This window comes from Bolinopsis microptera, chromosome 2 (assembly GCF_026151205.1).
Source record: "Bolinopsis microptera isolate Bmic1 chromosome 2, MBARI_Bmic_1.0, whole genome shotgun sequence".
NCBI classification, from domain to species: domain Eukaryota; kingdom Metazoa; phylum Ctenophora; class Tentaculata; order Lobata; family Bolinopsidae; genus Bolinopsis; species Bolinopsis microptera.
Genome location: NC_087073.1, coordinates 21,175,205 through 21,189,407, shown reverse-complemented (window position 1 = coordinate 21,189,407; position 14,203 = coordinate 21,175,205). Strand labels below are relative to the sequence as shown.

Here is a 14,203-nt window from a genome sequence, read left to right as displayed (position 1 = left end):
TAAATTTACTAATTTCTACTCTTGAGACAAGACAAAATCAGTGGGATTAGACAATAGATATAAATGTATATCAAAGGTTATGTTAATTGGCCCCTCCTTAATTTATCATTTATTTGGGCAACAAACTGCAAAATTCTTTATTTATTTAAACCAGAAAAATTCATTTCAAACATAGCTCTTAACATTTGTGGACATTCTTTCTAGACAATAAATGCAATCATTGATCATACCTCGTTAGTGAACTAATAATATAAAAGTGAAATAAACTGACATTCTCTACCCGTGAATACACTGCTATCTAATAAAGTGTGACTGATCAGAACAAGTTTAACAGTTGTATGAGAACAATCCTGGCCATTTGAGAGTTTCTGTCCTGTGTGAGTTCGTTGGTGTATAATAAGACTTGATTCAATAGAGCAAGCAAATGAACATTCCTTACACCTGAGGTTTCTCTCCAGTGTGAGTACGTTGGTGATTAATGAGACTTGATTTAAAAGAGCAAGTATATGAACATTCCTTACACTTGTAGGGTTTCTCTCCAGTGTGAGTTCGTTGGTGAGTAACAAGACTTGATTTAACAGAAAAAGTATATGAACATTCCTTACACTTGTAGGGTTTCTCTCCAGTGTGAGTCCTCATATGCGCTGTAAGCGGACTTTTCTGAGCACTAGAATACGAACATTGACTGCACTTGTAGGGTTTCTCTCCCGTGTGAGTCCTCATATGTAATGTGAGATGACTTTTCTGAGCACTACAATATGAACATTCCTTACACTTGTAAGGTTTCTCTCCCGTGTGAGTACGTTGGTGTATAATAAGATTTGATTTAACAGAGCAAGTATATGAACATTCCTTACACTTGTAAGGTTTCTCTCCCGTGTGAGTACGTTGGTGTATAATAAGACTTGATTTAACATAGCAAGTATATGAACATTCCTTACATTTGTAGGGTTTCTCTCCTGTGTGAGTACGTTGGTGTTTGATAAGATTTGATTTAACAGAGCAAGTATATGCACATTCTTTACACTTGTAAGTTTCTCTCCCGTGTGAATACGTAAATGTTTCACAAGATCACTGTTCTCAGTACAGGTATAAGAGCAATCGTCACATTTAAAATCTTTCCCAACAGGAGAAGTATTTTCTTTCCCCAACCTGACTGATGATCGTAATGAATTTAACAAGACATTTCTAGTAGACATATCATTGATTGTTTCACCATGATGTTCTCTGATATGTTCCACAAAGAACTCATCATAAAGGAAGTGAGCTTGACATTGCGGACAAATGAATCCGTGTGATACTCTAGTCACCTCCTCCAGTTCAGTTTTTATTTCCTTTTTGATCGGAATTAAATTTATGTTACTCTTCACTTTATCAGCAGCTGTAGAGGATATTTTACTTCGTGTTAACATGACAAACTTTCCTGCATTAATAACTGATTAATGAAATCAAAATACACAAACTTTCCAAATTCAAATAACTAAAATTAATCGTTAATTACCAGTGGTTATAGATAAATGGAATATTATTAAATTATAATATGTAGACCACCCTCAGACATCTCTATTCTATCTGTACCATGCAGCTACAATACAGTTAACAAATGTCATATCAGAGTCATATTATAAAAATAACAAATAATATAGACTGTGGAAGAACATTAAATTTACTAATTTCTACTATCATGAGACAAGACAAAATCACTAAATCAGTGGGATTCAATTACTGTTTAAATATATATTATATATATATATCAAAGATTATGTTTGACTACATAATTGGCCAAACCACTTATCATTTTAAAAGATTCAATGAGGTCCCCACGTATTCGCCGCTCTGCCAGGGAGACCTGCAGAAATAATAAAGAAGGACCACATGATAAGCTGTCATCGCTCTGGCAACCATGATCCTGACAAGACAGACCACCGTTGCCCGCTCATCATCCAGACAAGAGATGAAGAGACAGTCAACTTCTACTCCGACTATGGTAAGGGCTGGAAAGAATCAACTTATTGGATCAACATGGACCTCTATTGTGTTCGATTAACCCTTGAACGGTTAATCGAACACAATAAGTTTCAAAACTTGTCAATACTGACAATTACATTTTAACTGCATGCAAAGTTGTCTAACCAATTTTGAGTTTTGATCATTATCTACTATCTAAATAAAACACTTTCTATAATTACTCACTTTTAAGTTGCATGACTAAAAATGTTAAATTAACTTCGATATTAGATTAACATTTTAAAAATTCGGGAATTAAAATTTTAACATGATACAGGGTGGGCCTTAAAAGTCTACCCATCCTTATCTCTTAAATTGTAACAGCTCGCTGAGATCTCACTAATTATTTTATTTCAGAATGGAAAAGCGCCATAACTTACGTTCTAATTAATATTTTTGCTTCAAATTTTTAGAGAATGTCAATCATAATTAGACACAACTTCGTGTAAAGTTTAGTGTGAGTCTGAGCTTGTCTGACAAAGTTAGCTCCTGAGTGTGCTAGCTTTAATTTCTCACCCAGAACTGTTTACATTGGTTAATAGAAACCACCAAAAAAAATCCTGGGTAAAAAAATTAAAAAACCACCGATTTATTTATGTTTTACCAATCCTATTCACCATGATCCATCGCACATTCCAAGTGAGAAGAACGATATAAACAAGCAGGAAGAATCATCTGTGATAGTCCTTATCAGTCAAAATATAGAGAGAATGGAATGTGCGATGGATCCATGTGAATAGAATTGGTAAAACGTGAATAAATCGCTGGTTTTTTTATTTTGTTACCCAGGATTTTTTTTGGTGGTTTTTATTAACCAATGTAAACAGTTCTGGGTGAGAAATTCAAGCTAGCACACTCAGGGGCTAAATTGGTCAAATAAGCTCAGTGAAGCTCGCAATCACACAAAGCAAAGTAAGTACTTGTTATTAACATTCTGTGAAATTTAGAAGCAAAAATATTTATCAGAACATAAGTTATGCCACTTTTTGTTTTACAAATAATTAGTGAGATCTCAGCGAGCTGTTACAATTTTAAGAGATAAGGATGGGTAGACTTTTGAGGCCCACCCTGTATAACACCAGAAAATCGGGACAGGAATATTTTCAAGGCTCAGCAACATGAAAATGACCAATGTTCAAAGTGAGTTGGGCGACTGGCAATTTCAGTTGGGCAGCTGTTTAATTTTTAAGTGTCTGCTTTTTCACTGCAGACACTTGAATTCTAAGTTAAACACAATATAATCCAGGTATCGGCAGGCGCTACCGCCAAACGACATTATCATGCATATACTTCTTTATTTTCAGCAGCTAGTATGTTAGCGCGCATAACAAGGCGCGCTAGCATTTTGGCGCCATTCTAGGTTTCACTGATTTCACAATACACAATACACAATATGTCCAATTTGATTCTAATTGTTGCTCCTAATCTGATAATTCTAATGACAGTGACTGCTCCCTATTAACCAACCGACCAACATTTTCGGTCGAACCCTAAAATTACTAATACCAAATTTAAACCCCACATATGCGTGTATAGTCTCCAAATCTTCTCTCTGCTCTCGGACTTTGTTCTTTTGAATAGAACTGTTTGTATACTTTAACAAATAGTGATTTTAACTTTGAGATAAACTGCTAGATTATTATTATATTTTTGTACCAATTTTCACCTAACTTAACGTCTCTCACTGACACCATCACCCGGCAACCAATTTTAAAGTATAATTTATTAACGATCTGACTACAGACTGGCGGTCAACGTTCCCCGTTTAGTAGCTCAACGGAGGGGGTAATCAGGGCACGTGTTAATGAAAAATGTACGTGTCCTTCCACAATCCCCTCTGTTGGGTCACACGTTATTGGGAACTGAGATCGCTATCGTGTAACTAGAAGCAGTATATGCAAAGTAACTTAGGTGATAGGTGATAGGCAATATGAAATTACACATCTTACTTTAACTTTATCCCGTCACCCATGGACTTATCAATTAACGGCCGGTGGTGGTGTCATCGTTTGTCGTACTCAAAACGTTTCGCGGTTGCGAATGCCGGCCCATCGAGGAAAATCTTTTTACTTTGTATTTTAACCATTATAAAGTGTGATTAGTCGGATATAGTACTGAGTTCAAACAGTCCCCGAAACGAAAAAGCAAACATTTGATTTTTGTTTCGGCGACTTAATCGTTGATGGGCCGGCAAATATTTGTTGTCGAGTAGTGTTGAATACTCATATTAACATGATTATTGATTTAATTTAGGAATTGTATATAAATATCTTTGACCAAGTTTAATTGTTAATGAGAATGCACCCCAGCACTGGGCGCGCGCGGCGGCTTTGATGTTAGCGGCTACAAGCTTGAAGCTAGGCAGCTGCAGAAAAAATGCCGCGCGCGTTCAGCGTGGGGCTTTTCGTTTTTGATTTTACAAATGACAAAGCAACTTTTAATGGTTATTAATGGAATTATCGGATATTTATAATTCAATATGTATTGATTCTTCTGTGGAAAATAAAAATTGTATTTTACTTAAAAATTGTATTTTACTTTTTTTCGATTTTCGTACTACCTAGGCTATAGCTAGGAATGTTATGAATTTAAAAAGGTGGCCATCCTTGGTTATTACTAGCACTTTGCCAACAGGCAACGCCACTGAATTGCGACCTCCATCGTACTGAAAAAAAGTGCGGATGCACATTGAAAGTTAGTGTGCGCATGATCACCATTCATATGATCATTTATAATCAATTGCAACCTCGGGAAAAAACATGTGCACGCTAACTACCAACTGGAAAAAAGTGACGTATACACTACAAGAGCTGTACACTCAGTTAGATTGTAAAATCTGATTATTGGTGGATTGTTAAATCACAAAAATTCGCCCGCTTGGGCGTTTAAGAGGGTTTAAATATGCCAGGCTATGTTCATGAACATAATAGCTTGGGTCTCCAAGTAACGCTCAGACTGTCATTTCTCCGAATCTTTAATCGGGTTAAGTGAATTACGACCTCCATCGCACTAAAAAAAAGTGTGGATGCTCATTGGAAGTTCTTCTTCTGATTGGTCAGCTTCGACTGTAAGCCTTCCTTACGGTAGCTTTCACAACGCGTCCCCATTTCTACAACTCCTGCTGCTGGAGAGAGAGAGAGACTCCCAAATTATATAGCATAAATATATTACACATAGATATCGACAACAGTGAACAGACTCTGAGCGTCTTGAAACTCTGTTACCACCGCCCCTAATGCAACCCCGTCGGGTTAACGACGGAGAGACAAGCACTTCCAGAGGAGGTCATGGCCTGCTACGTGCAACTTGTATAAAATACTGGAAGTTAGTGTGCCACAATTCACGTAATCGTTTATAATCAATACATTCGCGGGCTTCAAAAAAAGCATGTGCACGCTAACTACCAATTAGAAAAAAAGCGACGTATACGCTACAAAAGCCGCACGCTGAGTTAGGAAAGCAAGTTTTAAATGTTGGTCATGGTATCTATTAATAACAATAAAAACATATTACAATAAAAACAACATGACATTTTAGTAAAACAAAATTTTGTTGTATACCCACCATCAATTCACATTTAGTTTGAATATTTAAAGTCAAATTAATCGTTTCAAAGAAATGAAATTGTTTTCAGTTTTAATATAGTAAAATAATTTTTGATATTTGTACAAGTGATCAATTAATAAATTAATTTACACTTAAAATTTACAAAATGTACAAAAGTAGACGATACTTAGAAACACTGGTCACGGGGGGGGGGGGGGGGGGGGGGGGGGCTGGAACAAGGTTTTCGATCAAACGCTGCCATTTGTAGTCAAACGTCGCCAACAATTGCTCTCGTCCAATTAAATCGCTGCATTTTGCCTGCCATTATGCATAATTGAATTACATACATTCGTATGCGAAGCTTGGCTTTCATAATGCAGCGATTTCATTGGACGAGAGCAACTGTTGGCGACGTTTGACTACAAATGGCAATGTTTGATCGAAAACCTGGTTTCAGCTCCCCCTGTGTGGTTCGGCGCGCAGCTGATGAAAAGAGTTTGGTTTACATTTTCGAACTACCAACTAAAGTGTACATTAAAAGCTAACTTACTGAATTCTTTAATGCATATTAAATCTGACGTGGTTCGTACAAAACTGTAATATTTAAGTATTTATTTACATAAATACTGCACGTTTTTATTAATTATTTAAGACAACCCAAAGCTGTTAGAGTTGTCATTATGCCACTTATCATCAAACCTGCTTTGGTCACCAAGAAGCTGATAAATCATAAAAATAATGCCGCGCGTTGGTTGGCTGCCTCTGTAATAAGGTGAAGAATTTAAGCTTGAAGGTGCGCCGCGCATTTACAAAAACTCTCGTAGCGATCACATGATCTCGAGGACCTGTTTAACTGGTGTTGGTTGACGATGTCAACCCATCGAGATCGTTGCTCTGCGAAGCAGAGCAACGATCGATGCGAAGCAAAAATGCTAGTTCGCGCGGCGTGTCAAAGCGGCGAAGTCCTCCTTACTGGGCCGCGCTCAGCCTGTCATTCCGCCTAATCTCTATTCTCTATGTTTATGAACATAATAGCCTGAGGTCCCAAGGTAAAGTCCTCCAAAACTGGTGATACTTATAAAATATTTGTTCCAGCGAGTCAAACTCGGCGCGCGTCATGCTAGTTTAAAAACCTACAATACAAGGACCTGTGAGCGTCAAATTTAATTTAACGTTTTTGATTAGAATTATACATAATATCTTGACCATTGTTAATGGTCTGGCCCGTTGCGCGCTACTTCGTAGCACTTGCCATCGGGCCATAATATTTCAAGAAAAAAGCTGCGCACGCCATATCGCTACTTTGAAGAAATTTAGACGAGTAACATCCGTCAAATAATATCATACTAAAACCAGGTTTTTGATCAAACGCTGCCATTTGTAGTCAAGCGTTGCCAAAAGAAATTAACACAGTTTGCAGTTGCTCTAGTCCAATGCGAAATTGCTGCATTATGCAAGCCAAGCGCCGCATACGAATATATGTAATTCAATTATGCATAATGACTTGCAAAATGCAGCGATATTATAAGGTTGATTGCTTTTGGCGCTGTTTGACTACATGCAAATGGCAGCAAATTATCGAAAAACTGGTTTATGCCCCCCTGTGTGTCATTCGTCGTATGACCCGCCGCGCATGAGTGCGCGGCCCCCTAAATGCAAATGCTCAAAAAAATTTACAAAAATATTATTTTTCGAATAAATTATTTTTTGATGACAAAAATGTTGCTGCCATTAACATATTTGTTACTGCTTAACTATTTTTGGTAAATGAGGTTAACTGATTTTTACAAAATTAAGTCAACAAGATTGAGGTTGCTAAAATTAAAATTAAAATGTTATTTCACTCCAGTAAAAATACAGGTTAACCATCACTTTTGGTACTTAAAGAATTATTTACATACGATTCTTACTTTTGTTATCTATTTGTATTCCAATGCCTCAAATATGATTATGTGACAAAGGTGATTTGGACTGACCATATTTGAATAGAAGAGTTCACTCGTAAATGGCTAAAAATGAGGTTAACCTCTCATTTGTTGAATTAAATATCGGGCCAACCAATCACATGTTAACCTCAAAAACTTAATAAGATGTTTGGGCAAATGTTTTATTACATGTATAACAATGTATTAATTGATAAACCGATCCCAGTGTAATATGGTCTCTAGCGAGGTTAACAATCATATTTTTACTACTACTACAGAGTTTCATGATAGTGAACCTCATTTTTAGAAAAATTTTGGTTTATGATATTGATTTTCCCAACATAAAGTATCTCAATAAACATCTTCTCACCTTAAAGCAAAAATTGTATAGATATGCTACTAAATACGGAAAATGATGTACAATTTGAGATGTTTTAGTGTTTCAGCTTCTGGTTGTGGCCAGTCTTTTCAAGTTAGGGTTTTTAAAACTTTTAGCAGTTTAAGTTAAAGTTTTACATGTAATTACAGGTAAACCTCAATATTTGGCGCGCAATATCTCAAAAACGTAAGGTTTCTTCTTGTTTGTCTCCAGCAGCTCTGATCAAATATGTGAAAACTGGAAAAACGACTTTTACCCCCCCCCCCCTCTGGCCTTAACAAAGTCCTTACCAGTTAAACGAAGTTATCAGTAAAACAAAGTTATTAGTTTTGTGCTTAGCAACTTCCTATTTTTTATCCAATTTGCACGAGGGCGGTCGCACAGACAAAAAGAAATTTTCGCATTGTAACGATAATGAAAATCTCTGCAAAGCAATTTAGGATAATTTTTGCATACCAGTTTCACTATTCGCTCTCGTGTGCACCTCAAAGGCAACTACTTTTCTGGGATTTAAAAAGAACTTTGTTGTAATTTTGTTCCCCCTCCTGAATTTTGTTCACAACTTAGTTCCAACTTCCAGGGCAGCTTATTTGCCCTGATTTATTTTTCCTGTAGACTAGAATGTGATATAAATTTTGGCATTAGTTGGCATACCAAAAGAACATGCTTCTTACTGGAAGCATATTGCAACACATAAAAATCATCATTTTGTATAAATTATTGACTATTCATTTGTGTTGCAAAATTGTACAAAAACGTTTCTAATTCGATTCAATTCAATACACTAAAAAAGTGATTAATATACGTATCTATTATAAATTCAGATGATGTTAATGTGTTCTTAAATAGGTAACTGATACAAGTAACGGGAGGTTCCAATGAACATTTTGCCGAAGAAAAAGTGGCATGTACGAACTAAAGAAAATGTGGCCCGGGTACTCAAAGATGAAGAAAACGCTAGATTGGAAGGGGAGAAAGAACAGGAACGAATTCTTAAAGCAGAGAGTGAGTCTCGTCTTGCTTTGCTAAGGACACGGGCAACTTCTAAATATCAAGGTGAAGCTGCTGCTCACAAGTTGGAGCACATAGATTTGTTTTCAAACTTACAAAATAAAACTCAGAACAAAGGTGCATCTGAAGAGAAAGCTGATGAACAAAAGAATTGGGAAATGAAAGTAGGATATTTAAAGCAACTAGGACAAGGCTCTAGTGAGCTAGCTGTTGATAAACCATGGTATCAGAAAAATCCAGACGAACTTAAACATTTACAAAAAAGAAAGCAACGGTATGACCCCATTGATTTAATGGATCCCCTTAATGAAATGAACAAAAGGAGAAAGGGTGTCGATTATGCAACACCCATTCCAGCAGAGCCAGAAACAGTTTTTGTTGACATTGATTTTCATGATAAAGTTGTTGAGTTTTCTAATGAACGTAAAAAACATGGAAAGCTTGTTTCTAAAGAGAGTTCTAATGTTAATAAAAAGAAAGCCAATAAAAAGAAAGCTAAAAAGAAAAAGAGACATTCCTCCTCCAGCTCTGATAAGGGTAAATCAAAATCAATCTCACAGCTTCGTGAAGAAAGGCTTAAACGCGAGCAGGCAGAGCATATTACTGCTGAAAAACTGTTAAACCCTAATTATTCAAAATCAGTTGAAACTCATGACAATGATTTAGTTAAGCCAGTGATGAAACAGAAGTATAATAGTCAGTTCAATCCCACTTATGTTAGATCCAATTATAGTCACAACAGAAGATAATATTTTCCGATTTGAAAGGGTATTAAAATGTAGATTATTTTCATTTATTTTTGTGAAAAATATGAAAGCAATCGCATTTAGTGCAGTTATTGGCATGTTTTTACACTTTTTCATTGCACCAGAATAGTTTTGTCTGTATATAAAAAAAAAATTTGTTGAAATTAAATGTTTCACTAAAATTATTTTTCAACTTTCAGATTTATTGTTTTTAGCCAGTGAAGCTCAGTTAAAATTGATTCCAATTTGTAAACAAATGTACTGAGGATTGTACATCATAATTAGATGTCACAGCCTAGCTGGTTGGGAAAGATCTAGATCAAATAAAGCTGTTTTTATTTTCGTGTTCATTTCATCAAGTTTTTGGATCCATATGAGATATAATAAATTATAGTGAATGTATATTGATAATAATGTATTGATACACACAATAATAGCACATGGATTGATTTTGATTTTCAAATTATTGTCACAGTTTATCTATGGAAATTTCAATGAAAGAAGAAGAGGAGTTAGACTTAGGGGAAAAGGAAGAAGATGAGTTAGACTTAGGGAAAAAGGAACTGCCCTCAAAGAAATCAGGCTCAAAACCTGGAATAATCTACTTCAGCTCTATTCCTCCTTATATGAAACCAAACAAAGTTAGAAATATCATGTCACAGTATGGCGAGGTAGGCAAGATATTCTTGCAGCCTGAGGACACTGAAATACGGAAAAGGAGAAAAGTGGGTGGTGGTTCAGGTAAGCCTAATCTGTAGGGACACCCTACTAGTCCCTAATTATCTGGGGTGTTATTATTTAGATTTTAATTGCTCAGGTTACACTAGTACTATACTATTTTACTTTTCAAGACATAATATTTCATTACAAGGAAAGGTTTACTTCAGATTCAATGGAAAACTACTACCCAATCGTTTGATATTCATTAAAATAGTTTTCATCTCCTTTTTGGACTCTTGAAATTCAGCAAGTTTATTTTCAGGAAAGAAAAAGTTTACGGAGGGGTGGGTGGAATTCAAAAAGAAAAGAATTGCGAAAGCTGTTGTACAATCTTTGAATGGAAACATAATCGGTGGTAAGAAAGGGAGCTACTACCACGACGACATATGGTCAATGAAGTACCTGCCCCGCTTTAAATGGTCCAATCTTACAGAAAAACTTGCGTACAATTCAGCAGTCCGTAAAAAAAGATTGCAGCAAGAAATGACTCAAGTGAAAAAGGAAACAAACTTCTTTTTAGAGCAAGTGGATAAGAACAAGCAAATAACCGCAATTAAACGTAAAAGGGAAGAGAAAGGGACAGCAGTTAAATCAAGTGACAATGTTGTTTCTTCTAGAGAACCAAAACAAAGAAGAATCGCTCAGTCTAGTGTTAGAAGTGGTAACATCCCTAAAAGTGTCCTTTCTAATGTGTTTACTCAATGAGCTGTTGAGGAGACGTCTTATTTTACAATTTAAACATCATACCACTTTATGAGTTTTTGATATTTTCCTAATTGATTAATTGATTCTAGAGATTTTTGATCATTTAATAACAATCACATTTCCTGCAACAGCTCAGAAAATGAAAAGGATGAGCACGCACAATATATAGTATATTATGTTACAGGGGGGTGGGGGGGGGGGACGTTACGACAGTGATCTCATTTAATCCTAATATCCAGACTCAAGATTACTTTATTCTAACATTACAATTTGTGGAAAAATTATTTACTGAAATATATAGTATATATTATGTCACAGGGGGGGGGGGGGGGGGATTAATTACTGCCAGCACAGTGCTATACTGCTCCTTCATAAATACTAGTTATTTTATGTCTATTATATGTACAAGGTGGATCATTACCCTCGTCGTATATCATGTTATGCAGGATATATATAATTTAGCTGGTCTCAGTAATCAGCTTAGGAACTATTTGAGCTTAAATAGTTTGAATAGTGTCAGTTTTATTTGCTCTGATTTTCTTGTACAAATGTGCACTGTGATACCCTGACTAACTACGGAATACAGACTATGTCGTATACCTTGTTCTAACAACTCAATTGAAAACAACCAATTACATTTCATACCATTTTATATGTAGACTAAGGAATAAAGTTTGAAAATAGATAAAAGACGATTGTACCCTCACCCTGTATCTATTATGTATAAATACGTTTCTAATTCTAATGTGTGTATTGTGTGGCACACAACAAGGGATTAGGATTAACCACCACTCTTCTAATGTATTATAATATTTTAGGATATATCCAGATGGTGCAGCAAAGTCCTAAAGGTACACCCTCCAGACGTACACCTACCCGGGGAGCTGGTCCCAAACACAAGCAGACCTGGGTAAAGTGCAGCAGTTGTGAACTGAAGACCATGTCACACCATGAGTGTGACACTGTTGGACCCTGTATTGGTGAGGGGTTGGTAAGACTGACTCCTGTTTACAAAGACACTGCATATTGTCACTTACACCCCGACACTATGAAGGAGATAGGTATAAAAATAGGCTGCTTTGCTAGGATAGCAGCAGATGTGATGGAGTGCTGGCCTGATACCTCACTCCTTCTCGACCATGTGGGCTTTTCCTGCCAACAAAGGGGACTAGTCACTCTTATTCCCATTGAATCTTTCAAATCAGCTGCAGAAGTTACTGTCTCTGTCGAGGGGGATATCGATCAGAGCTACCTACCGTTCGTTTTACAGAATAAAGTGGTATTTCAAGGACAGAAGATTTCTGTTCCTTATTTCAGCAAAAAAATCAGCATTATTATAGATTCTGTTATACCTATTTCTGGACAGGCTAGTAATTCCACTGATTCAAATGGGGTTCCCTCTTTAGCTGCTCAGTTATCTGAAGCCTCAATATCAGATGTTTACTACCAAATTCTTCCAACGTCCAAGTTTGTGGACAAGCAACTCCCTGTAACGTTACCTAAAATAATCGGGGTAGAGAGCATCGGTAGCGACATTCAGGATATTTTGGAACAGACATTGCAGAGTCCCAGTGTTTTCGGATCTATGGGCCCTCCGCAAACATTACTTATCACTGGGCCCTCTGGCTCTGGTAAAACGTTACTGTGTCAAACCATAATGTTGTCAAACGAACAGTGGCCAAGTTGTTGTGTCCAGGAGTTTGTAAAGCCCATCCCTTGTGATGATAATGTGAAGGTTGTTCTTCTTGATGGGTTGGATTCTATTGGAGATGATCCCACCGGGAAAATAGACCGTGTTTCAAACTTCTTAAAGTCTTTACCCCGAAGTGCGTTTGTGTTAGCCACTGCAACTCACTTACCACCAGCTCTTCACAAGTTCTTCCCTTTACAACTTCAAATGCCAGCTGTTACATCAGAGATAAGGACTGAAATATTCGAGAATTTCCTTACCGAAATAGAAAGCGAACTTTCGTCAGAAGACATTAAATCAGTGTCTTTTAGAGCTAATGGTTACGTTGGAGCTGATATCTGCAATGTGTGCAGACAAGCACTGCTGCTAGCTGGAAAAGATAAACTCAACATCTCTCACCTCCTCACTGCCCTTACTAAGATACCGCCCCGCTCAATGAACGATATAAAGATAGAAGTACCGGAGGTGAGGTGGACTGATATCGGAGGGTTGCAGAACGTGCAGGAGCTGCTTACCAGGGTAATAAGCTGGCCAATAATACACCAGCACAAGTACAGGGAGATGGGGATAACTGCACCTAGAGGTGTCCTCCTATACGGACCTCCCGGCTGCTGTAAAACTATGATGGCTAAAGCCCTCGCCACTGAATCCAACTTGAACTTCCTGTCTGTAAAGGGACCTGAACTGTTATCAATGTACGTGGGGGAAAGTGAGAGAGCTATAAGAGATCTCTTCTCCAGGGCTCGGTCAGCAGCACCTGCTATTATATTCTTTGATGAAATAGACGCGCTGGCAAGCCACCGTGGGGCTGACAGGGGGAGTGGGGTGAACGACCGGGTTCTAGCCCAGCTTCTCACGGAACTGGACGGAGTGGAGGGTCTGACGGGAGTTGTTGTTATCTCTGCTACAAACCGTCCTGATCGCATTGACAAGGCTCTTCTGAGACCAGGTCGTCTGGAGAAGTTAGTTTACATTCCTCTGCCTGACTTGCAGTGTAGAGAGGAGATATTCAAGCTCAAATTCAAGAGAATTCCTCACGAAGGGCTCTGCTTTGAGGAATGTGCTAGAATAACAGAGGGGTTATCTGGAGCGGAGGTGGTTGCTGTGTGCCATAATGCTGCTATTGAGTCTATTACAGCGGGTGTCGTCACCCCGCAAATACTCCAGACTGCTATTAATGACATTTCTCCTCAAACTTCACCCGAGTCACTTATACTTTACGAAGATTTCTCTAGGAATAGATTGTAAAAAAGTGTTGTTTACTTTTGAAGCTTTTTTCTGGACGAATTTGTATTAATGATGAAGCATCGTTTTGCTAAAGTGTTATCGCATTTTATATATTTTAATTGCCTCCTCGAAATAGTTTTTAATTTTTTTAGGTACCTCTACAACTTCAGGTTACAATAACGAACCATAAATTCAATTTAGAATTGAAAATTCATTAAGATAGTACTGAGTTGATCATGCTCTGTTA

General features: G+C 37.1%; 3 protein-coding genes and 1 pseudogene across 3 annotated transcripts; 3 read left to right on the top strand and 1 right to left on the bottom strand.

Annotated features, from left to right (window-relative positions):
• Positions 1–345: 345 nt before the first annotated feature.
• LOC134811501 (zinc finger protein 25-like) lies at positions 346–1,235 on the bottom strand (annotated as a pseudogene).
• A 7,500-nt stretch (positions 1,236–8,735) lies between these two features.
• On the top strand, positions 8,736–9,617 carry LOC134811635 (leukocyte receptor cluster member 1-like). Its single transcript, XM_063818642.1, has one exon. It carries the CDS (start codon positions 8,736–8,738, stop codon positions 9,615–9,617), a length of 882 nt encoding a protein of 293 aa, XP_063674712.1.
• Positions 9,618–9,696: 79 nt separating this feature from the next.
• On the top strand, positions 9,697–11,624 carry LOC134811636 (uncharacterized). Its single transcript, XM_063818643.1, has 2 exons — positions 9,697–10,355; positions 10,597–11,624. The coding sequence occupies exons 1-2, from the start codon at positions 10,097–10,099 to the stop codon at positions 11,037–11,039; spliced, it is 702 nt and encodes a 233-aa protein (XP_063674713.1). The 5' UTR covers positions 9,697–10,096; the 3' UTR covers positions 11,040–11,624.
• Positions 11,625–11,815: 191 nt separating this feature from the next.
• On the top strand, positions 11,816–14,049 carry LOC134811634 (ATPase family gene 2 protein homolog A-like). Its single transcript, XM_063818640.1, has one exon. It carries the CDS (start codon positions 11,839–11,841, stop codon positions 13,975–13,977), a length of 2,139 nt encoding a protein of 712 aa, XP_063674710.1. The 5' UTR covers positions 11,816–11,838; the 3' UTR covers positions 13,978–14,049.
• The last annotated feature ends 154 nt before the right edge of the window (positions 14,050–14,203 follow it).

Bases quoted from the DNA above. Each gene is read 5' to 3' on its own strand.
- LOC134811636 (XM_063818643.1), top strand. From the start codon at position 10,097: ATGGAAATTTCAATGAAAGAAGAAGAGGAGTTAGACTTAGGGGAAAAG. The intron at 10,356-10,596 runs GTAAGCCTAATC...GTTTATTTTCAG, and splicing joins AAAAGTGGGTGGTGGTTCAG to GAAAGAAAAAGTTTACGGAG.
- LOC134811635 (XM_063818642.1), top strand. From the start codon at position 8,736: ATGAACATTTTGCCGAAGAAAAAGTGGCATGTACGAACTAAAGAAAAT.
- LOC134811634 (XM_063818640.1), top strand. From the start codon at position 11,839: ATGTATTATAATATTTTAGGATATATCCAGATGGTGCAGCAAAGTCCT.